At 51.4% G+C, this 21,878-nt stretch overlaps 2 protein-coding genes across 3 annotated transcripts; one reads left to right on the top strand and one right to left on the bottom strand.

Annotated features, from left to right (window-relative positions):
- Positions 1-1,243: 1,243 nt before the first annotated feature.
- On the top strand, positions 1,244-7,109 carry SLC51B (solute carrier family 51 subunit beta). The gene is made up of 3 exons (XM_032624792.1): positions 1,244-3,201; positions 4,258-4,348; positions 6,885-7,109. Exons 1-3 carry the CDS (start codon positions 3,105-3,107, stop codon positions 7,072-7,074), a joined length of 378 nt encoding a protein of 125 aa, XP_032480683.1. The 5' UTR covers positions 1,244-3,104; the 3' UTR covers positions 7,075-7,109.
- Positions 6,425-21,465, bottom strand: RASL12 (RAS like family 12). Of its 2 annotated transcripts, XM_032624790.1 has the most exons (6): positions 21,392-21,465; positions 20,912-21,021; positions 18,950-19,006; positions 12,674-12,747; positions 11,762-11,952; positions 6,425-9,089 (listed from the first exon to the last, which is right to left on the bottom strand). In XM_032624790.1, the coding sequence occupies exons 2-6, from the start codon at positions 21,012-21,014 to the stop codon at positions 8,714-8,716; spliced, it is 801 nt and encodes a 266-aa protein (XP_032480681.1). In that variant the 5' UTR covers positions 21,015-21,021; positions 21,392-21,465; the 3' UTR covers positions 6,425-8,713. The 2 variants fall into 2 exon arrangements, with proteins under 2 accessions (XP_032480681.1, XP_032480682.1); XM_032624791.1 differs by lacking the exon at positions 21,392-21,465 and having other exon boundaries at positions 8,679-9,085; positions 20,912-21,381.
- Positions 21,466-21,878: the final 413 nt, after the last annotated feature.

Raw genomic sequence — 21,878 nt, 5'->3', positions numbered from 1 at the left:
GGAAGCATCAGTCCTCTGACTTTGTTCTTCTCCTTCAAGATTGTGTGGACTATTCTGGGTCTTTTACCTCTCCATATAAACTTTAAATCCAGTTTGTCAATATCCATAAAATAACTTGCTGGGATTTTGACTGGGGTTGCAGTGTATCTATAGATCAAATTGGTAAGAACTGACATCTTGATTAGTTCCACTAATTAAACATCCAAAATTGGAATTGTCTCAAAAGGTATAAATACAATATATACATACTTTTTTTATTGAGGTATAGTTTATTTACAATATTATATGTTTCAGGTGTATAACATAGTGATTCATAATTTTTTAGTGTTATACTCCATTTATAGTTATTATAAACTATTCCCTGTACTGTACAGTATATCCTTGTAGCTTATTTATTTTACACATAGTAGTTTGTACCTCTTAATCCCCTACCCCGATATATTGCCCCTCCCCCTTCCCTCTTCCCACTGGTAACCACTAGTTTGTTCTCTATATCTTTGAGTCTCTTTCTTTTTTGTTATATTCACTATTTCTTTTCTGTTTTATTTTTTAGATTCCACATATAAGTGATATCATACAGTATTTGTCTTTCTTATGACTTATTTCACTGATTTGTCTTTCTTGTGACTTATTTCACTTAGCATAATACCCTTCAAGTCCATCCATGTTGCTGCAAATGGCAAAATTTCATTTTTTATGGCTGAGTAGTATTCCATTATATATATATATATATATATATATATATATATATATATATATATATATACCATATCTTCTTTATCCATTCATCAGTTGATGGACACTTAGGTTGCTTCCATATCTTGGCTATTGTAAATAATGCTGCTGTGAATATTGGGTTGCATCTATCTTTTCTTTTTGAAAAATAAATAAATAAATTTATTTATTTATTAAATTATGGCTGCGTTGGGTCTTCGTTGCTGCGCTCGGGCTTTCTCTAGTTGCGGCGAGTGGGGGCTGCTCTTCGTTGCGGTGCACGGGCTTCTCATTGCGGTGGCTTCTCTTGTTGCGGAGCATGGGCTTTAAGTGCGCGGGCTTCAGTAGTTGTGGCACGTGGGCTCAGTAGTTGTGGCTTGCAGGCTCTAGAGTGCAGTAGTTGTGGCACGTGGGCTTAGTTGCTCCGTGGCACGTGGGATCTTCCCCGACCAGGGCTCGAACCCGTGTCGTCTGCATTGGTAGGCGGATTCTTAACCACTGCGTCACCAGGGAAGTCCCTGCATCTATCTTTTCGAATTTGTGTTTTCGTTTTCTTTGGATAGTATATACATACGTTTAAAATACATACAAATACACAAAATATATATTTAGAATATACATACAAAATACATACATTTAAAAAATGTAATTACATGTATTGCTTTCACGAAGGTAGTATGCGCTCACAAGAAATGTATACAATACAGAAGTGTTCAAAGTGGATGTCCCATGGGTCTAGGCCCCATCCCACTTTCCCAAAGGGAGTTGGTGTTTGGTGTCTTAACTTCCATGCTCTTTTCTCTGTGGGTATTCAGGGGGGCTCTGCATATGCAACAGGGGCCTGTGGCCAATGTTACTAATTGATCCAGGTACTCCTGCATCCGAGACTGGACAGAAACTCACAGCCCTTCTTAGCAAGTGCTCTGGACAGTTGGGGCTGGAACACAAGATCACATCGATTCGCCACTCCTGTAACTTTGTCTTTCCATTATTCAGTATATATATTATATCCTTCAAATGAGTAAGTAGGTAGTAGGCATCTGAGTCCCTGAAAGTCTAAAAAAAAGTCTTTCTTTCCCCCTGACTTCCATCTCTATCTTGACACATGAATGATCATTCATATAGGAAAAACACAGCTCAATATTATATTTGTGTCAAAATATTTTCCCTCAAAAAGTAGATGTTTCTTCAGTTTTCTCAGAGCTGGAGAGTTGGAGAAAACTCTTGATGGCAATGTTTTTATTAGTACCTTGTTCTTCTGTTTGGCTGTTTGCCATCCATTTGTTTTCGGATGTTCCTGGCTGAGCCTCCAAAGGCTATTTTGGAGTGGAAGGCAGTGTCAGAGCAGGGGGACTTGAGATGGCCTCTGGCCTCTCTTGTTCTCTCTTTGCCTCATTGTCTTTTTAGCCCTATGACATGATTTCATGATTGGTCTGTTCAGAACCCTTCTCCTGTTTTATTTCTTTACTTGGATCTCCATTTCTGTTACCTTTTTCTTCTCCCCACCCCCAGTGATAATTATTCTAATGTGTTGAATGTGTCTTTTTAAAAACGTGTTTTTGTAAAATGTGTGTTGTTGTTTTGTGTGCATATGTGAATTTTCATAAACGGTGTGGCATGCCCCCTTATGATCCTCAGGGATACTTTCTTTGAGATATAAATACACTCAGGAGTAGAACTGCTGGGTCATGTGTACACTTACTTTGACTAATTTGCTCCCTAGATGGCTGCCCCAGTCTACACGCCCCGGCAGTGCCTAAGGCTATAGCCCCAGAGCCCCGCCAACACACGGCATTATCTACCTTCCAAACTATGCCAATCTAACAGATGTCAAGTGGTGTTTCATTTTGTTTTTTCATTCTTGTTATTGCCAAAGAGTTTATTTTCATATTCTTGCTAGCCTTTTGGGTTTCCTATTCTGTAAACTGCCTGTTTATATCCTTTACACATTTATTAGGATTCTAGTCTTTTTCGTCTTAATTTGTGAGAATTCTTTGTATATTCTAGATATCAGTTTCTTCTTGGAGAATGGGAGTCCCCTGCAAGAGTCCCACAGCCCATCAGTGGCTCAGTCCTCCTCACTCCCAGGTCTTCCCCACACATGATGAGTTTTCATAAAGATCTGAGTGACTCCCACTTCTACCGTCTCTGCTTCTCCAGGCCCCACCTGTTCCGGGAGTTCCAGCTGTTTTGGTCCTGAGGAGAGCTGGGTTTGGGCAGGGAGGGGAGAGTAAACTGGGGTGGGATACCCAGTCATGCTCTCTGCTTTGTCTCCAGCAGGCTTTGGGGCTTTGCAAAGAGCCAGAACCTAGGAGGCCAGGAGAGCACCTGGGGGCGAAGGGGCCTAAGGAATTTGTTGTCAGAAACATATCCCAACCAGGAGCAGTGGCATGGGCTACAATGAGGAGCTTACTGGAGCCCCACCTGGCACCGAGGTGCCTCAGGAGCTGCTGGAAGAAATGCTTTGGTTTTTTCGTGTAGAAGATGGTAAGTGGTGGACACAACACAAAGAGAGGAATCTGGTTGAAGCCCCCTTCATGGTCCCCTCCTCTGCAGCAGACTGCACGTTTCCTCTAAGCCAGGGACTGAGGCTGAGGGGTCTCACTACCCAGAGGGGTCTGGCTAAATCGCACCCTCCCCTTCTCAGGGCTGGCCACTCATTTACTCATCCATCCTGTCATTCACAAATATTTATTAAGTTCCTTCTGGGCACCAGGCGCCGTTCTCAGCACTGGGGTTACAGAAGGGAAAAAAACAAAAATCTCCGCCCTCATGGAGCATACCTGCTAGTGAAAGAGACAGAAAATCAACAAATGACTAAGACGCACGGTGTGCTGGCGATGCATAATACGGAGAAAAATTATGCGGAGAAAGGGAATAGCAGGTGTGCTGCAGAGAACATAATGTGGTCAAGGAAGGCCTCCCTAAGAAGGTGGTGTTTGAGTAAAGCTTGCAGGAGGTGAAGGAATTAGCCATGCAGATGATGTGGGGGAAGAACATTCCTGGTAGAGGGAACAGCAAACACAAAAGCTCTGAAGCTAGATCCTGCCTCACTTGGGTACAGTGTGGACCAATCTTGATTATCCAAATTCAGATTAGCCACTTCACACGTTGTCTGTGGGCAATGTGTTGAATCCAATTTAACTGCCACCCCTTCTTTCTTTCCTCCCTCCCTCCTTCCCTCCCTCCCTCCCTTCCTTCCTTTTCCCCTTGTACTGCACTTGGCTAGCTCCTAGCAAAACTCTGAAGACTGTGAAGTTTATCTTCACCCACACTCCTCCTTTGCCCACTATTATTACCCAGCTGCAGTGCTGTCTCCCCCAGGTAGATGAGAGCTTCTTCAGAGCAGAGATCTTATCTCCCTCTCCCCGCCCAACACTGGACTGGGAGTTCCCGCAGGGCAGGGGGCTCATTTTCAGCTTAGAGTCTCTCTACGATACCTGGCCCACAGCACAGGAAGGTTGATGCTGTGAGTTGGTCTGTTAGGGGCCTGAAGGGCACCCAGCCTCTCCTCAAGGCTCTGTCCTGTGTGTCCCTCCCCAGCAACTCTTTGGAATAGTTCCATGTTTGCCCTGGTGGCCGTGGTGGTCGTGATAAGCGTTGTCTTCTTGGGAAGGAACACCCAGGCAAACAGGTGAGGAGCTGGTCTGGGGGTGGTCTCTGGAGGGGGTGGGCCCTGCCCTCCCAAAGGAAACCTAGAGAGGGGTCATCTAGGAGCCTTGGCTGTCCACCCTTTGGGACAGCAAAATGCATCCTTTAGGGTCCTTTGAGAACCCAAAGCTGCTGAAAAACTGGCAACTGCCCCTGATGACCACTCCTTGGCCCTGGCCAGCAAACCGGGCACGGGCTGGTGGTGTATCTCAGAAGTCAGGATCTCTGGCTCTGGAGTCACACAAGCTGGGTTCAAATTCCAGTTCTGCCACTCAGTAGCTGGGCAAGACGCTCAGTATCTCCAAGCCAGCTTCTTCTTCTATAAATGGCAGTAATAACGGATCCCCTCCTCCTAGGATTGTGGTGAGTACACAGTGGAGGCTTTTGCAGAGCTAGGGCTGTTCTTAAAGGGGAAAGCCTTGTGCTGCTCCAAGGCCAAAGGCAGGGCACGGAAAGAGACCTAAGGTCAGTCGGTGTTCCTGGGGTAATTTTGACATCTTTATAACAACAGTACTCCTTAACCCGGGATACACAACCAAATCACCCGAGGAGGAACATTAAAAACACAGAAATCTGTACCTCGCCTTGGAGATTCTGACACAAAGGGTGGGACCTGGGCATTGGCATTTTGTTAAACTCTCTGGATGATTCCAGGGCTAACTTCTGAGAGCTCCTTGAAGGCAGGGACCACATTTCACTCAATTTTGTTTCCCCAAGCAACTGGCACAAAGTCTGGCTCTAGAATTTATTCAATAAATGCTTGGTTCACTCATTCCCATTCATTCAATAATTACTATAGCCCTAGTAACTGGCAGGAACTTTGAAACAATAATAATGAGAATCTCTCCCTCAGATCTGTATCATGTTTTACAATTTTAAAGGCACCTTCACATTCTCTCACTTGATCAAGACAGCCCTGTAAGGTGGGGTTGGCACAAATTACCTATTCCCACTGTACAGAATAAAGTCACTTAGGATCCATGGAAGGGTTGGCCTAACCTCCGCGCTCTTCCTTCTGTGCTATATTTTATGTCATCTATGAATCCTCCTCACAGTTCTGCTGTAAAGCCAGAAAGAAATAACCCAGTGCCCTTTGCTCACACTGCTAACTAGTCGTTATGAACTGCTATGGCCCAGTCATCATTCGTTCCACAGAATAAGCTGAGCACCTGCCCTGCGCTAAGCTCCGCACTGAGAGCGGGGGCTGCAGGGCTGGGCAAGATAGATTCAGCCCTGGTCTTATGGAGTTTACAGTTTGGTGGGGAGATAAGTGTAGTTTAGAGTGACAGGTGGCGACTGTGGGACATACAGAGTATTGTGGGAGCACAGAGATGGGATCTGGGGCCTGTGGGGCAAAAAGAGAGAGAGCGAGGGTGGGCTATGGAAGCCTTCCAGACCAAGGGACAGCACACACCAAGCTCGAGGCGGGAGGAGGAGGGCCCGTGAGGCTGCAGTGTGGAGTGTGGGGAGGGCGGGGGGAGAAGGAGGCCAAGAGGCAGCAGAGCCCAGAGTGAACAGGCCCTGGGGGCCATCCTAAGGCATTCAGGTTCTAGCCCATGGGCATTGGGGAGCCAAAGAGCTCTGCTCAGGGACATGAATGGCTTATGTTTTAGCAAGATCAGTCTGGATGCAGGATATAAAAAGACCCAGAGGGTATAGCCTCTAAGAAGGTGACCTTTCCTCTCTCACCCTGTCAGAAAGCATCCCCCTCGACAAGGGCACTTCAGAGACAAGGCAGGTATCCTCAGAAGCAGCAGACACTGAGATACTCCCCTACGGCCCAAGCAGATTGGGCGGTCGGCTCTAACCACAGCCGGGTCCCTCTACTATGGCCAGGAAACCCAGAGGTGGATACTTTGAGTAGAACCACCTCAGAGGGGAGACATTTGGGAAGGTTATTGGATCTTGAATGCCAGGTTAAGGAAGTGGGAGTGGGGAGCCACTGAAGGCGCTTGAGCTGGGGAGTGGTGTGTACGCACAGGGACTTTAGAAGCATGATTTGGCGTGTGTAGGCCAGTTTGGAGAAGTGAGCACCTAGCGGCAGGAAGATTAGTTAGGAATTTCCTGAGGTAGCTTGTCTAGAGATGGGGTGGAGTGAGGGTGGGGATGGGGTGTGGGGTGACAAGGACCTGCACTAAGTAGGACGACAGCCCTGCGATGAGAAAATGTGGTTTGGTGAAAAGAACACGGGACTCAGGGTCAGGAAACTTAAACGCACGTCCCAGGCATGTGCTCCTTTGGCCCTCTGAGCCACATTACATCACCTGTAAGGGGAGCAATAGTAGTTGAGCTCACAGGTGGCGCTGAGGATTTGGTAAGGTGACACACAGACAAGTGTAAGATGTTTCTCTGCCAAAAACCATGGCACCATCTCGGCTTCTCCCGCAACTGTTCCCAGAACTGGGTACTGGATTTCTACCTCAAACTCACTAACCCACCTGGGAGACCCAGTCCTGCCCCAAACACTCGGTACCCCAACTCAGGGAACTCACATTCCATAGTGTTTTCTCTCCTCCCAGAAATCAAAAGAGGCTGCCACCAGAAAAACAAACTCCAGAAGTCCTGTACTTGGCCGAGGCCAGAAACAAAGATGACAACAACCTGACCATCCTAAGAGAGACTTTGCTCTCAGAAAAGCCAAAGTTGGCCCAGGTGGAAGTGGACGTAAAAGACAGTGATGTGCCGCCAGTCATTCTTCCGGACCCCTGAGAATCTGAGAGCTAGTTAGGGTGCAGGGCAGTGCCCCCGTGGTGTTAGCAGACAGTGAGTGAACTGCAATCAAACTAAAACCCTGTTAGGAAAAAAACGAACAAAACCTTTTTATTAAAATGCTTCTGGATGTGGGCAGTTGGAATTGCATAGTCTGTTCAATTGGCAGTGGTCCACACACAAGCAGCTTGAAACAAAAGTGCAAAATCCAGAGCCAGCCTGTGGGTCAGGAAGCCTGGCCAGGACTCCTCACGTGGCCTTGAGGAGTTCACAGCCTCCCTCTGACCTCGGCTTCTCCGTCTGCAGAAGGTGGCTGAAGCCTGGGCAAGAGCTATTGTTTTCAGTCCAAGCTCCTGGAAGGGCTGAGTGAGGAAAGGGCAGGATTCTGGACTCAGAATCCCCTCCCCCTCCCTTCCCCCACCACAGGCCACTCCTCTACCTGCTGGTCTGCTGAGGGTCCGTGAAAGACTTCCTTTGGGCCAGGGGCCCTGTGGTAAAGAGAGCTAGAAAACTAAGAAACTCCCTGCCTCTGAGACCCTTCTCCTGCTAACCGTGGGATCCCAAAGGAGCGTCGCGATCCCGTGTCTGAGCCACTGTGTTGCAGTATAAGCTGTGGTTGCAACCCCAAATAATTTATGCAAAAATTTGCTTTATGAACCAAAAATGCTTTAGGTAGTATCTTACAAAAGTGGACTTTGAACACGCAGACCCATTGCCAAGGGTACTAGGTCCTGCCGCACCAGACTACAAACAGAAAACTGTGCCAGTTGTGGGCTCCCTGGAGTCCTGGGTGATTGTCACTGGAGAGAATGACTTTGTTCTGCAGTTTTGATCAGTAAACTTGAGAAGGCACGTCCTGAGGGCCTGCGGACAGAGTCCTTGATTTAAGGTTGTAAAATACGGGGGCCCTGCCTCCTGGTGGAAACACACAGGAGGCTCCCTACACGGGCCTACCCGCGGCCCTCTCCCTCTGCCCTCATTGAGAGGCAAAGGACTGGAAATAGGCCTTCCCGGGACACCTTTGCTTCTCACAGGCTGTCCCGTAGGATTATTGCAACTAGATTTTACTTGGATAAACTGTGAGGTTTGTTGCCTGGGGGTTCTGTGAAGTCAGAAGGCAAGGGGAGCGCCAGGCTCTGGCCCTGCAAAACCTGCAGCTGCCCTGCCCTTCCCGTCCACCAGGAGGTGCTGGGACCTCAGGGCAGGATGCTCTCAGGCCCACACTTATGCAGTGCCTCCTGAAGCTGTCCACCCAGAGCTGTCCACCAGGGGCCACATCAGGCCTGGCTGTAGATGGAGCAGGAAGGGGTGATGGCGCCATGATGGATGCTGCAATTTCCTTCCGCTTCAGGCTGACCCCAGGTCTCTGCGTTGTCACAGTGGCTGTTTCCTTCAGGGTGAGGGATGCGGTGGTTACCATGGAAACCGAGGTCTGGAGGGAATAGGAGAATTTCTGCCTGTCCCTATTGCTCCTACAGTGAACTGGGTGTCAGGGACACTGCCTGGTGCTGGAGGAGGGGTCAGCTGTCCACCAGAGGGTGAGGGCTGCTGTTCCATCAGAAGGAAAGTCGGTGGTGAGAAGCCAGCTCCTGCCCTGCAGACTGCCCAGTGCTGAGCCTGGAATCCTAAGCAGGGGCCCTCAGAAGATCTTGAAGCCCTTCAACAGTGTCAGGGTGGGTGCCTTGCGCTTGCTCTGAGCCCGGGATGACTTTACAGTGACCAGCTTGGCCTGGGCCACAGCAGGCATCTCCTTCAGGCTAGCAGTAGAAAGTGTGTTGAAGGCGCAGCTGGCCAGCCCGTGCCGGGCCGTGAGTGGGGCCTGGTAATGCAGGGCCCTCTCCTCGGAGATGAAAAGGGGCCTGGCCAGGGAGTTCTTCTCCATCTCCCGCCGTGCCTCCCGTACTGCCTCGTGGAAGATGTGCTGCACGTGCTCGAAGTCCAGGCAGGCAGAGACCTCGAAAAACAGGCACCCGAACCTGCCCGCCAAGGCCACGCCCTCTGCCTGAGTGACCTGCCTGGCGGGGAAGCAGGGTGAGGCGGGGTCAGGAGTATGCATCCAAGTCAGGCAGGCCCAGGCCTACACCTGGATCCTCACTTACTAGCTCGGTGACCATCTTCATCTCTCCTGAGGCTCAGTTTTCTCATCAGTAAAATGGGATAATGAGAGCTGCCTCTCAGGGTTGTTAAGATTAAGAAGACGATTTGTGTCAAGTGCCTAGCACAGTCCCTGCTTAATAAATGGCGGCTGATGTCACCGAAGCCAGAATTTCAGAACGAGGCCGAGGGGAAGGGAGAAGCTAGCCCAAAGTCCCTGGCTAGACCCTGCCTGTGGCCAGAGGAAGATGGGTATTCCCAGCCCCACATCTCCTTGACTCCCTTGGTCAGGAAATGAGCCACCCTCAGCCCTGGCATGTGGGATCAGCTCTGGGGAAAGGCAGTGGTCTGGTTGGAAGGATGTGAGACCACAGTGTCCACAGAGGCCTGGTGGGCCGAGGTCCTGACTCAGGACGCCTGTGGTCGGCAGAGGTCTCAGGGCTCGTGGCAGGGAGTTTTGTCTGCTTGCCCAGAAGAGAGGCAGGAGAGAGCAAGGGTGACAGCACGAGAGAGGGAGCAGCACCTATTCCCAGCTTCATCCTGTACCACTTCCCATGATGATGGGATCGAGTATTTGTAACTAGGAAGGTCCTGAAAACCATGGGAATCAGGGTGAGAGAAAAATACTGGCCCTTGGATAGGTCAGATGTCCAGAAGAGGCAGGGGGCAGGTGGGGGGAGGGGTCCCTGAGGGCTCTGGAGGCCAAGGTTTCAATGGCTAAATCTCACTGCTGAGCTGCCTCACCTGCCATTCCTGAGGACAGTGGCACAGCCTGGGAGGTGAGAGGGGACACCAGGGTGGGTATGGTGGGAAAAGGTTTCTGAGCCAAGGTTAATTTGGCAGGAGCAAAGGCTGGAAGTGGGCTAGCTCAACAGACAGAGGGAATGACTGGGACAAAAGGGTCAGGGACAGAGCACCTGATCCATTCCCCAACCAGGGTTGGTGTCCTGACTGCCAGCTCACAGATTCCTGAGGAACTCCTTTTGAAAGAATACTTGGTATTATGTGCCATTGTGATGAACTTGAATCTGAAACTTTGTCATTGTGGGGCTTGAATAATGAGCTTTTGGAAACAAGAACCCCATACGTGCATGTGTGTGCGTGAATGGATGAGCCGGGCATATAACATTATTACCCTTTTTCTTATTTTGGCGTAGCCTAGCGAAAATGTTATCAGTGGTTATCACCGCTCTAACCCACATTTTACCCTTTAGCTGCAAGACACTCATGGGAGACACTGACCAATGCTCAGCTAAAAATTACATTGTCTGTGCCCATCAAATCCTGACCTACCAACCTCGGGACTTGACCAAAGAAGGAAGTGGGGACAAATCTCATGACTCCTTCTTAGGGAAACGATGCTGCTTTGCTCTTTGCCCCCAAACCACTTTTGGACAATCCCACTGGTAAATATTGGGACCAAAACAGTGGCCTAGTTTTTTCCCTCATATTTAAAACTGGTTTATTCACAATCCAGTCTTCTGATCCCTATTCTAGGCTCTGAGGGATCTGTGATTCCTCAAAGACTACCTTTTGGCTTTAAGATCACACAACTTTGCTCATTCCCTGAGATGGAATTTGTCTGGGTCTGAGGGTCTGCCCACCTTTGAAGGCTCCTACCGTGAGCACCCTTTATGAGACCACACCCCATTTCCCCACTGCCCATCAGCCCCAATCTATATTAAGTGTTCCCTCCTTCCTAACATCAGTCAGTGGGCCTTTGGGGCCTGGGGAAGCAGGAGTGACCAGCCCTGAGAAGGAAGGGACGGGAGGAAGGCTGGTGGGGGTGTGCCCTACCTCGCAGGTGGACTGGCCACACAGGACGGATGTGCTGGAGAGGGCCAGTGGGGTCACTCATCAGGTGGAGGCATCACAGTCTCAAACGCCTCAGGGGCCAGGCGGGCAACTTGGATGTGTGGGGAGGGTGGAGGTAAGCCACGGGGAGTGTGAGGCCTGTGTTCAGCTGGAGGGGGGCATGCCCCGCCTCAAAGCATTCCAATTCCGGCTCTTTTAAAACACTGTGCCAGCCAAGCAAAATACGGCTGCAGCACTCAGTGGTCATCTGTCCTCTGGCCCAGTCTGTGGTCTCCGATTCAACTCCAACTCTTTCTAAGAGAACCTGCCCTCAGCACAGCCAACTGTGGGAATGAGCCTGGGGACCACGCTTGCGTGAGGCGAAAGCTGGTTGGACCAGGGCAGACACCTGACCCAGGTGGCCAATTAGAGCCTCTCTCCCCAGAATTGGAATTGGGCACTGGATGACCAGCCAGCTGTGGGGAGTGGAAACAGAAGGTCATATAGTCTCAGGAAACAAAGGGTGAGGCTGAGAGAGACCTCAGAGCCTCAGGAGGATGGAAGGAGTGGCCTCTCTTCTGACTTGCAGGGTCCAGCCCCTGTGCAGCCCAGATGCTCTTCCCTTCCTGCCCTTGGCTGCCTGGAAGCCCTGCCCATTGTATCCTTACAACACACCCCCTTCTATCTACATCCAAGGGGATTACTCTTCTTAGCAGCCAAATAATCCCTGAAGCTGACACCGCTTTTACGAGAAAGGAGAAGGAGAGCTCGAGGATGTGGGACAAAGTGCCGCACTCACCTGTACTGGGCCATGTCCAGCTTGTTGCCCAGCAGCAGAGCAGGGTAGCTGCGCTGTGTCTCCTTCTCATGCAGAGCGAGCAGCTCCAGGTAGCTGCTGCTGCCCTCGAAGCTCTGGCGGCTGTCGACGCTGTACACCACCAGGAAGGCGTGGGCCCAGTTCAGGTAGCGCTCACAGTTCCTGGGGGTGTCCTGGGGCAAAGGAGGACAGCCTCTGTCAGGGGCAGAAGAGGCCAGGGTAAAGGCCTTCACCTGAGCTGTCTCATCCCACTTCCCCGCCCCATGCATCTCTGTATATTGTTCCCCAGCAGGGCCCTTTTCAAAGGGGCACTTGAGTGTGGATTTGGCTTGTTGTGAAAGGAGACGTTGTTTCTGAGCCTCACTCCCACCACCCAGCCACAGGCTTGGAGACCTTGGCCTCTGGGGCACAGAGCCAAGACTTTGGCATGGCCCCTACAGAGACCTGGCTGTGCCTGGGCACTGCTGGTTTTGGGTCAGGTTCATGGTGCCCCTTTGGCTTCTGAGAACTGGCAGCCAGCCTTGGCAGGGGGTGGTGAGGACACAGGGAGATGTACGTACTGGGCGGCGGGGCAGGGTTGGGCCAGGGGAGCCTCTGTGTAAACATGTGTGTGCACCTGTCTCCATGTGTACACAGGCATCAAGCCCCAGAGCACAGAATCTCAGCGCTGACACCAACAATCATCAGGTCTCCCCAGGCCCCTTCCTATCCCTTCTCATTTGGCACATCAATAGATTCAGGCCCAGAGAGGTCAGCACCTCCATCAGGGACGCATAGCAAATTGGAGCTTAAAAGGTTTACAGATTCCCATCTGAGGTCCACACTCTGGAAGCAGGACTTCCCAAGAGGCTGCACTGACTCTCAGCTCTTCATGGGTCATGGGGGTAATGTTACCAGGTCTGCAGTGTCCATGACCCTCAGGTGGACAGGCTGGTGGTCCACGGTCTCCTCAGAGCTGTAGGTGTCCTCTGCAACACAGACGGTCAGCCCAGTCAGAGGCAGGGCAGGCCACTCGATGGTAGGCTGGGTCTGAGTCCCAGCTTCCCTTTGCTGGATCCCTGTGCACCCCTGGGGGACTTGCTCTGGGGCTGGCTGAGCCAGGATCACTGGAAAGACCCTGGCTCTCACCCACATGGAGGACACGGGCAGACCCTCCCACCAAGGAGATGCTGCTCCACCTGTCATGGCCCAGAGCACCCGCGGGCACTCATAGAACATGCCACAGGGTATGGGATTGTGTTCTGGGTCCACCCACCACACCTGTAGGATGGAGTGTGTGTGGCTCACGGGCCCAGTGAGCAGCAGAGGCCTCAGGAGCTGCACTGCCAGCCCCTCCCACCTGAACCCCAAGCTTCTCCACCCCCTTCTCTCCAACCACAGTACCTGGCCCACAGGAAGACCCCAAGGACAATCAGGACAACCCTCTGGCCCCCGGTGGGGAAGGGACAAGAAAGGAGAAGCACACAACATGATTAAGGCAGGGGCCGGGGCAGGGGGTGGGGAGGTGGGTCAGACCCTATTTAGAAGACCTGAGAAGGAGGGGCAGGGGATGGGGGAGGGAAGGACTGGGAGTTTGGGATTAGCAGAGGTGAACGAGTATATACAGGATGGATAAACAACAAGGTCCTACTGTATAGCACAGAGAACTATATTCAGTATCCTGTAATAAACCATAATGGAAAAGAATATTTTAAAAAATGTCTCTGTGGGCTTCCCTGGTGGTGCAGTGGTTGAGAGTCTGCCTGCCAATGCAGGGGACACAGGTTCGTGCCCCGGTCCGGGAAGATCCCACGTGCCGCGTAGCGGCTGGGCCCGTGAGCCGTGGCCGCTGAGCCTGCGCGTCCGGAGCCTGTGCTCCGCAACAGGAGAGGCACAACAGTGAGAGGCCCGCGTGCCGCAAAAAAAAAAAAAAAAAAAGTCTGTGTATAACTGAGTCACTTTGCTGTACAGCAGAAACTGGCACAACGTTGTAAATCAACTATATTTCAATAAAGAAAAAGAAGTCCCAAGAAGGTTTTACAAGTAATCCTTGTCAAAATAATAGCAGAGGAATCTAGGATGGTTGAAAGTTTTAGGTTGGAGACGGGAATCAAACCCAACTTCAGCTACTTTTTTTTTTTTTTTTTTATGCGTTACGCGGGCCTCTCACTGTTGTGGCCTCTCCCGTTGCGGAGGACAGGCTCCGGACGCGCAGGCTCAGCGGCCATGGCTCACGGGCCCAGCCGCTCCGCGGCATGCGGGATCCTCCCAGACCGGGGCACGAACCCGTGTCCCCTGCATCGGCAGGCGGACTCTCAACCACTGCGCCACCAGGGAAGCCCTCAGCTACTTTTTAGCTGTGTGCCTTGGTCAGGTCATTCCAGCATTCTGAGACTCTGTTTCCTCATTTTAAAATAGGGATGATGTGATAACACTGGCTAACAGTTTTCAGGTTTTTACTCCATGCCAGGCGCTGTGCTGAATGCTTGTCCCTGCACCATTCACAGGGCTGCATGAGGACTGGATGGGCCCCTAGGCATGGGGCCTGGCCCTCCACAAATGACCGGTAAAGGACAGTGGGGACATAGCGCTCCAAAGTTTCCAGGGCAGGTTCACATTCCTAGGTGATTTTTTTTTTTTTACTTTTTATTTTGAAATAATTTTAGACTCATGTAGAAGTTGCAAAATAGTACAGAGAGTTCCTGTGTACTCTTCCCCCCCTCCCCCCAATGTTAGCACCTTACATAACCATAGTACAATGGTCAAAACCAGGAAATTGACATTGGTACCATACTATGAACTACACCACTGACCTTATTTGGATTTCATAAGTTTTTACAAATTGTTTTCTCTAAGTTCTCATGACCTCAAACCTGAGAAAGTATCAAGTGGCCAGGCCTGCAAAGAGGACCTTGCTGTCACAATCATTCTCCCTACCCCCAACTTTCCCCTGTGCCACTGGCCCACACATGTGAGTGTACTTGGCCCTCACCTTTCCCTGGGGGTGGTGGTGCCCCTGTGACCCCAAAGAAGAACCCTCTGGGAAGAACTGGAGCCCTCTCTGCCTGTTGGTAGCAGCCACTGTGAGAAGAGTACCCCCAAGCCGTGGCGGAATTCTCTCTGAGGGGCATTGGCAGCTAAGCCAGGCCTGGACACACGCCAGGTCCACTAGCAGCCGGCAGGAGTCATAGACAGCTCCCGTCCCCAGCCTGCTGTGGGGACTTGGATAAATAGCCGTTCTTGTTCAAAGACAAAAAAAAAAAAAAAACCTCATGGAAAATATGCCCCAAATGTTTAACTATATTTGGTGCAAGAAGAGCTGCCCCTGGATACCTATATCTCCTTCAGATTTTTCTTTATTTTCCTGCCAGAGTTGTCTGATGCATGCCTTTTAGGTGCTTCCCAGCTTCTGTGCCCAAACAGGCACCATGCTGTGCCCAGCCCAAGGAAATATATTAGCCCAACCTTGGTCTCCTACAGTCCCTTAAATGCAACAGCCTTTTGAGGTTGCTGTTAGCTCTTCCATAGAGAGATGACAGGAAAGTGAGGCCCAGAAAAGAAGAGAACTCTCCCACAGCCACACAGCACCCTATCAGAAGGAACTTGAACTTGGGGCTCTACAGTGGGACCCCCTCACTCCCTCTGCTCAGTGGACAAGCCAATTCTCCAGCTCCATCTGTGCAGAACACAGGGAAAGAGCAGAAGCTCCCCGTCCAGCTGAGGCCATGGAACATGCATGGGCAAAGTGGAGAAGGCTCAGAGGTCATGAAATCATCTTATCCAGCTCCCTCCCCCTTTGCAAGTGAGGTGACTCCAGGGGCTGGGGGTGCAGTGGGGGCTCCTTTCCAAGTCACAGTAATGTCCTGCCTCCCCATCCCAAAGTCCCTGCCCTCTGGTCATTCTAGAGTCCTTTAGTAAATACGGATTTCATAACTGCTAGTTCTAAATAACACTCTTAGGACTTAAATGCTGAGAAAAGATCCCTTTCCCAAAGTATTTTTCTCTCATTTACAGCAATAATTTTTAAAATGTCACTAAAGGAGCTCTGGTCAGAGTGTGTATGGGATGATGCTTCAGAAATGGTGCCTGTACCCTTGTTGGAGCAGGATGAGGAGAAGAGCGGTGAGAAGCTTGTCATTCTGCCCTGGGCAAGCCAGGTGAGATGCCCCCAATCCCTCTGTGAGAGGAGGGCGTCCTCCTGGATACCCCTGCTCGCTTCCTGGAGTGCTCAGCACAGGTGAAGCCCTTTCACAGGCACTGACTCTCTTGGCTCCTACCAACTCTAACAGTCACAACCTATAACAAGGCACAGCTCACACACAGAGCACAGTCTATTAGTCCTATCTTCCAAATGGGGAAACCAAGGCTCAGAGAGCCCAATGCCACACAGACTTCTAACTTCAGGTCCTCGATAGCATAAGGTCACCCTTAGTGGAGGGCAACTGGAGTGGTGTCTCATCTTCCTTTGTACCTGAGGTTCTCCATGATCTTAGGCAAACCACTGAGCCCTCTCTGCCTCAGTTTCTTTACCTGTAAAATGGGGATAATAATAGGAGCTCTTCTTTAAAGGGTAATCCTAAAACCAAAATTCAAATCCCATGTTTAATAGCATCTGTGTTGTGCCTAGCACTGCACTCCAAGCTGGAGATAGGAATGAACATCACAGGTGTCCATCCTCAAGAGGCCCCTTTGAGCTCAAGCTCTTGGAAGGTGTTTGAAAAGGGGGGAAAGGGTGGGGCTTCCCTGGTGGCGCAGTGGTTGAGAGTCCGCCTGCCGATGCAGGGAACACGGGTTCGTGCCCCAGTCCGGGAAGATCCCACATGCTGCGGAGCGGCTGGGCCTGTGAGCCATGGCCGCTGAGCCTGCGCGTCCGGAGCCTGTGCTCCGCAATGGGAGAGGCCACAACAGTGAGAGGCCCGTGTACAGAAAAAAAAAGGGGAAAGGGTGGTTTTACATCTCCACATGGCTAACTCTTCCTTGGACGCTCAGACCTTTCTCCACAGAAGGAAAGGCTCTGGTCCGAGAGTCCCCCCCCTGTTGCTGGAACCAGCCATGGGATAGTGGTGGGAATGTTCAGACAGTGGACAGGACCCCCAAGGAGCAGCACTGGCCTCCCAGAATGGCCGAAGGAGAGCGTCTGGCCATCTCTCCAGCTCAGAAGTTCTCAGGGTGTGGTACGAGACAAAAGGCTGAGGTGACTAACCACTGTGGAGCTGCCACACCCCCGCCTCAGACCGTCTGACCATGCATTCCCCTACCAGTTCAGAACTCCAAAATTGCTCAACCAGGAAGCTCAAACCACCACTGTAATAGGCACCTCTGGTGGGACCCTGCCTGAAGGGTATGGATGAGGGACAGGAAGTAGAGAGACTGGAGATAGGTTACCAAATAAAATACAAGATAACCAGTTAAATTTGAATTTCAGATAAACAGCTAATACTTTTTAGTATAAGTATGTTCCATGCAATATGTGAGGTAGGCAGAATCTGTCTTTTGAGCCACTGTCCTTGAGAATCTCCGTTTTCCCTTCCCAGACATCCCTGCTGTGTGCCTTTCCTTCCCACCCACTCCCCCACCCCGCCCATCTGACTTCGTGCTCCTGTGTCTCACTCCCCTGAGCACTGACCTCTGCTAATCGATGGGCTAATCGATGGGCTCCCCTCAGACCTGCTGGTGACCCTGGCCCACAAAGCTCCTTGGGCCTGCTTCCTCCGCTGTAGCCGAGGGGCTGTGTCAAAGCACAGGCGGTCACACCAAACTTTGAGGAACAAACCCCTTAAGGACTGTCCGCGAGTTGCCTGCCCTGCATTCCTGACTTAGCCAGGGGACCCCCTCTGCTTCCTCTGCTTGACCCCTGGGGTTCTGTGTAAGATCTCCGTGGAAGAGGGGATTCTGCTACGTAAGGAATAAATTCTAAAAACCACTGGACCAAGTAGCCTTGACATCCCTTCCTGCTCTGACACTGGGATTCAACATCCCAGCCTGGAATGAGGGGCTGAGGGGCTGAGGGGCACCAGTGGGCTGAGGAGCCCTTTCCTTCAGGTGTGAAGGGTGCATTCCACCAGAGGCCTGCTGTCGGTGGTGCTGCACTGTGGAGGTTTCATTTGTGGGACCCCAGGGTCCTCCCGGAGCCCTGGGTTTCCTCAGAGGGCCTTCAGGGGTTCCACAAACGCCTTATTCAATTCTTATGAAGGGGGAAGATAATCTAAGACTGCAACCCCCATTTCCAAAGAGCAAAGAGCATCCAGACACCCCATTTTTCTCAGTGGAAAGTTTACCATAAAGAAATGCTATAAATGTGAGCTTTAAGTTACAGTTATATTAATAAAATTCTGCTTTTACGTATTTAGATATTGGGCTTCCATGTAAGAGGTTATTTGAGGAAAAGGTCCTGCTGCTAAAATTAATTTTCAGAAACAGTGATCTAATTAACTTGGGCGAATCTCAGCCACCACAGATGGGAAGCCATTTGAGGAGAAAGAAGGAAGGAGAAGTGAATACGCATTCAATGTCTCTGTGGGTCAAGTAGTACACTACATCTTTTACATGTGTTATTTCTTTAATCCTCACAGTAATTCTCTGAGATAGGTATTTTTATGCCCATTTCACAGATGAGGAAACAGAAGCTCAGAGAGCTTAGGTGACTGCTTCAAAGGTGCACAGCCAATAAGTGACAGAGTCAGGATTCAAACTCAGCTCTGGCACCAGGGCATCCCTTTTTCCAATACACCATCATGATACAGCTACCAAACAAGACTAGTTCTCTTGTGTGGTTAAAAAACTGGTTTAGAAGCCAGTATTACTAGGGAATTTCCCAAGTGTCTTGTCCAGCTTTTGTAGAAAAGTACACTGAATAACCATCTGGAAGAAAAACACTTAATGGATGTGCATATTCTGCAATGCTCAATTTTTTTTTTTAAGTTTCATCATACTTCATATTTTAGGGCAAAGCAACTTCTCTCAGTTCTCTTAATTGGGCTAACCCCCCAGTTGTCTGGGGTGAGCTGAGGAAGGGTACATTTTTGGAACTTAAAACATTTTGTCGCATGGACTGAGTCATCCTGGTGGCTCCTCCCCTCGGCCCACAGATGTGTGGTCCTGGTCAGGCCTGGGCCCACCACGGCAGATGTGTGTTTGCAGGGGAGATCCAAGTGGGCACGGCAGGAGGGACAGGGGGGAGTGGGCCCTTACCCAAGTTGGGGTCATATTCGCTGATAAACCTCCTGGTCAGAAACTTCACCGTCAGGGCTGCAAGAAGGAGAAAGAAGTTGGTTCAGTCTCCCCATCGTGGCTGGCTGCTGGGCCCTGGAGCCTGCCCCTCTCATTTTAGGGAGGACTTATCTAGCCTCTGTGACCCCTCTGCTCTCTGGAGAGCGGGGGAACTGGTTTGAGAGGCTCAGAGGAAACCAGAAATATGGGGAACCATGTCCTTCCCGGTTGCATTCTGGGAGGTTTTATTTTGGAGGGGGATGGTGGCGAGAAAACAAATGAGAGGCAAGCCTAAGGGGCGTTTGTGAAGACCCTAACTAAGGGGTCTGGACCCAGGCAAGCAGTTACCTTAGGGTCAACTTGCTGAGACTCCAAGTGAAGAGAGACCTCCCCCACCCTTGACAAGGCACAAAGACTCTGAAGTGTGGAGGCATTTATCCCAGCTTTGGCTACAAGCCAAAGAGAGAGTAAGAGCTGAGTTATCAGTGGGTGATCTCTGGGAGGGATATGAACCCCCGAATCCCAAGTAAACACACTCTAGTCCTCAGTCCTCGAGTCTTGGCTCTAAGGCCTCCACACTCATCATGGGAGTGTCACAGAACATAAAACCTGGGGAAGTTCTCCCCAGGTGGAATGCATTAACAAGATTGATTTTGTTCAGAATTTAACCACATAAAGCTGAGGGTCAGCCCACTACTATACTGAACTCTTAAAAAGTAATGCAGTATTTTAAAGAAAACCTTAAAATTCTTTCCCAGGATTCCTAACAGTGTCAGTTTGCAAACTAATACCCAGGGAATACATATTTTAAAATTTAAATTCTTTCATTCATGTAGTCACTGGCTAAAAACTGTACCAGTGACAGAGCCACAGATAACAATTTGATTTTCAAAGGGAAGAAGGCATGATCCAGAGTCCCATCTCTGAGCCAGGGGGCTGGCTTCAAAAGTGGAGAGGAGGCTCCTGGTGAGTCTCACAGCTGAGTCCATGATGGCCATTCACTACATGGCTGCAGCTGGAAAACAGCCAGGGGAGAAGCCCCCTCTGCCTTCCCCCCTTCAGCTGCCTGGGACTGGGAATGGAGGGGAGAGCGGTGAACCCTTTTTCTGGATCTTTGCGTATGGTGACACCCCCACCCCCACCCCCTGGGCTCCAGCTGCCAAAGGTGGTGAAGGCAGAGTTCAGTGTTGATAGAAATGGCCTGAGTGTAAATCCAAGCGCTTTGTTCATTAAGGACACGTCGGAGGCACCTGAGACCATAGTCCAATATGTTTCCATGAAGTCAAGAGAGGGGTTTGACTTGAAACAAATACATTTGATAAGAATTCACACTTTGTTCCAGAATCCCAGAGAACTGGGGTGGGGAGTGGGTAGCGGCCTCTCCCTGGGAAATCCCAAAAGCCAGCGACTTTTACCACCTCCCTTCAGGGGCCTGGGGCCCCTTCTCCCCTGGCCTAAATCAAGTAGCAGCAAGGCTGAGACTAAGCTCCGTAGGGGCCCTGGGCTGGGGATCAGTGCCTAACAGGTCCCTTTGGTGCCAGTCACCGGGGCTGACTGCTGGCCAGAAAGAGGAGATGGAGGGCGGTGAACGGCAAGGGGGAGACCAGCAGAGGACTGGGAGACACAGAGACAGAGGGGAAACAGCTGCGGTCACAGACAAGGAGGACAGACACAGTAGGGAGACACAGAGGGAAAGACAGGCCAGGAAGAGAAGACAGCTGAGGGCTGGAGGAGCTGAAAACAAGCTGAGGGAGAACCAAGCAAGAGAAGCTGAGGCAAAGAAGGATACCATCACGGTGTCTCATCCAACCCACCTGGGCGCAGGAAGCCCCGAAAGCCAGTGGAAGAGCCTGCCCGCAAGCCCACAGCGCCCCGTTCCCTCCACCGCTCCCCGTCTCTCGCGTCCCCGCCTGACCCCTTCCCTCCCGCCCGCACCCCACTCACCGGACTTGCCCACCCCGCGGCGCCCCAGGATGGCCAAGTTGACCTCGAGGGGTGCGCTCTGCTGCCCGCTGCCCGCGCGGGGTTTCCCGAACACCGAGGACATGGCGACGCTGCGGAGAGGGAGACGGGTGCTTGCCTGAGGGCCCCGAGCAGCGTGCCCGCCCGTAGCGGCCCTCGGGAGCGAGTGGCGGCCTCTCTGGCACTCGCGGCCCCGGCGTCGTCGGCCTCCCGGGCCCCGCGCCTAGCAGGCAGCCTTCCCTTGGCCAGGCCCGACCGTGCGGGGAGGAGGAGCCGGGGGAGCCCGGCGGGCGGGGCCGCCCGAGCGCCGCCAAACTCCTTGTAAGGGCTGCGGAGACCCCTGCGAGCGGAAAGGATCTCTGGCCGGCCGCGCCCCCCCAGGGCCTTGCTGGACCTCGAGGGCCGGGCGGCGCCGTCACCCTTCGGAGCGCCCCCCAAGACCCGGCGGGAAAGGACAAGTACCAGAGAGAGGGAGGCCAGGGAGAGGGGCACTGAGGGGAGGGACGTTTCCAGCCTAGTCTGAACCTCTACTCAGTCATTTCCCATCAGCAAGAAGATCCACCCCTCCCTTTGTTTTACCCAGCTGGCCCCGCCTCCTCCTCCGGGAAGCCTGCCGGGTTCAACTCCGAGCCTGGTCCTTTCTCTGGATCACAAGCCAGCTCAGCCTTGGCACACAACTTCCCCGACCACATTACCCTGCCCTTCGGCGTGGGGACTCTCTGGCATCACTACAGAACCCGTAAAGAATCCTAACTTCTGGGAACGGGGTGGGGGGGGCGGGGTGGGGAGCTGGGGGGAGACGACTTTACTAAGATTTCATGGCCAATCTGGGTCCAGCTTCAAGAAACCAAACCCATTCTGGATTATTGTTTTCTCCCTGATGGGAGCTAATGAGTCCCACGTGTTTGTGGCCTAGTGTGTAAATGCGGCATTTTATTCTAAAACCTGG

This window comes from Phocoena sinus, chromosome 2, assembly GCF_008692025.1.
Source record: "Phocoena sinus isolate mPhoSin1 chromosome 2, mPhoSin1.pri, whole genome shotgun sequence".
NCBI classification, from domain to species: domain Eukaryota; kingdom Metazoa; phylum Chordata; class Mammalia; order Artiodactyla; family Phocoenidae; genus Phocoena; species Phocoena sinus.
This window is presented reverse-complemented; position numbering and strand designations above follow the sequence as displayed.

Coding starts and splice junctions, on each gene's coding strand:
- SLC51B (XM_032624792.1), top strand. CDS start 3,105: ATGGGCTACAATGAGGAGCTTACTGGAGCCCCACCTGGCACCGAGGTG. Junction 3,202..4,257: donor GTTTTTTCGTGTAGAAGATG/GTAAGTGGTGGA, acceptor GTCCCTCCCCAG/CAACTCTTTGGAATAGTTCC. Junction 4,349..6,884: donor AGGAACACCCAGGCAAACAG/GTGAGGAGCTGG, acceptor CTCTCCTCCCAG/AAATCAAAAGAGGCTGCCAC.
- RASL12 (XM_032624790.1), bottom strand. CDS start 21,014: ATGTCCTCGGTGTTCGGGAAACCCCGCGCGGGCAGCGGGCAGCAGAGC. Junction 19,007..20,911: donor CCGCGGGGTGGGCAAGTCCG/GTGAGTGGGGTG, acceptor TCCTTCTTGCAG/CCCTGACGGTGAAGTTTCTG. Junction 12,748..18,949: donor CGAATATGACCCCAACTTGG/GTAAGGGCCCAC, acceptor TCTGTGTTGCAG/AGGACACCTACAGCTCTGAG.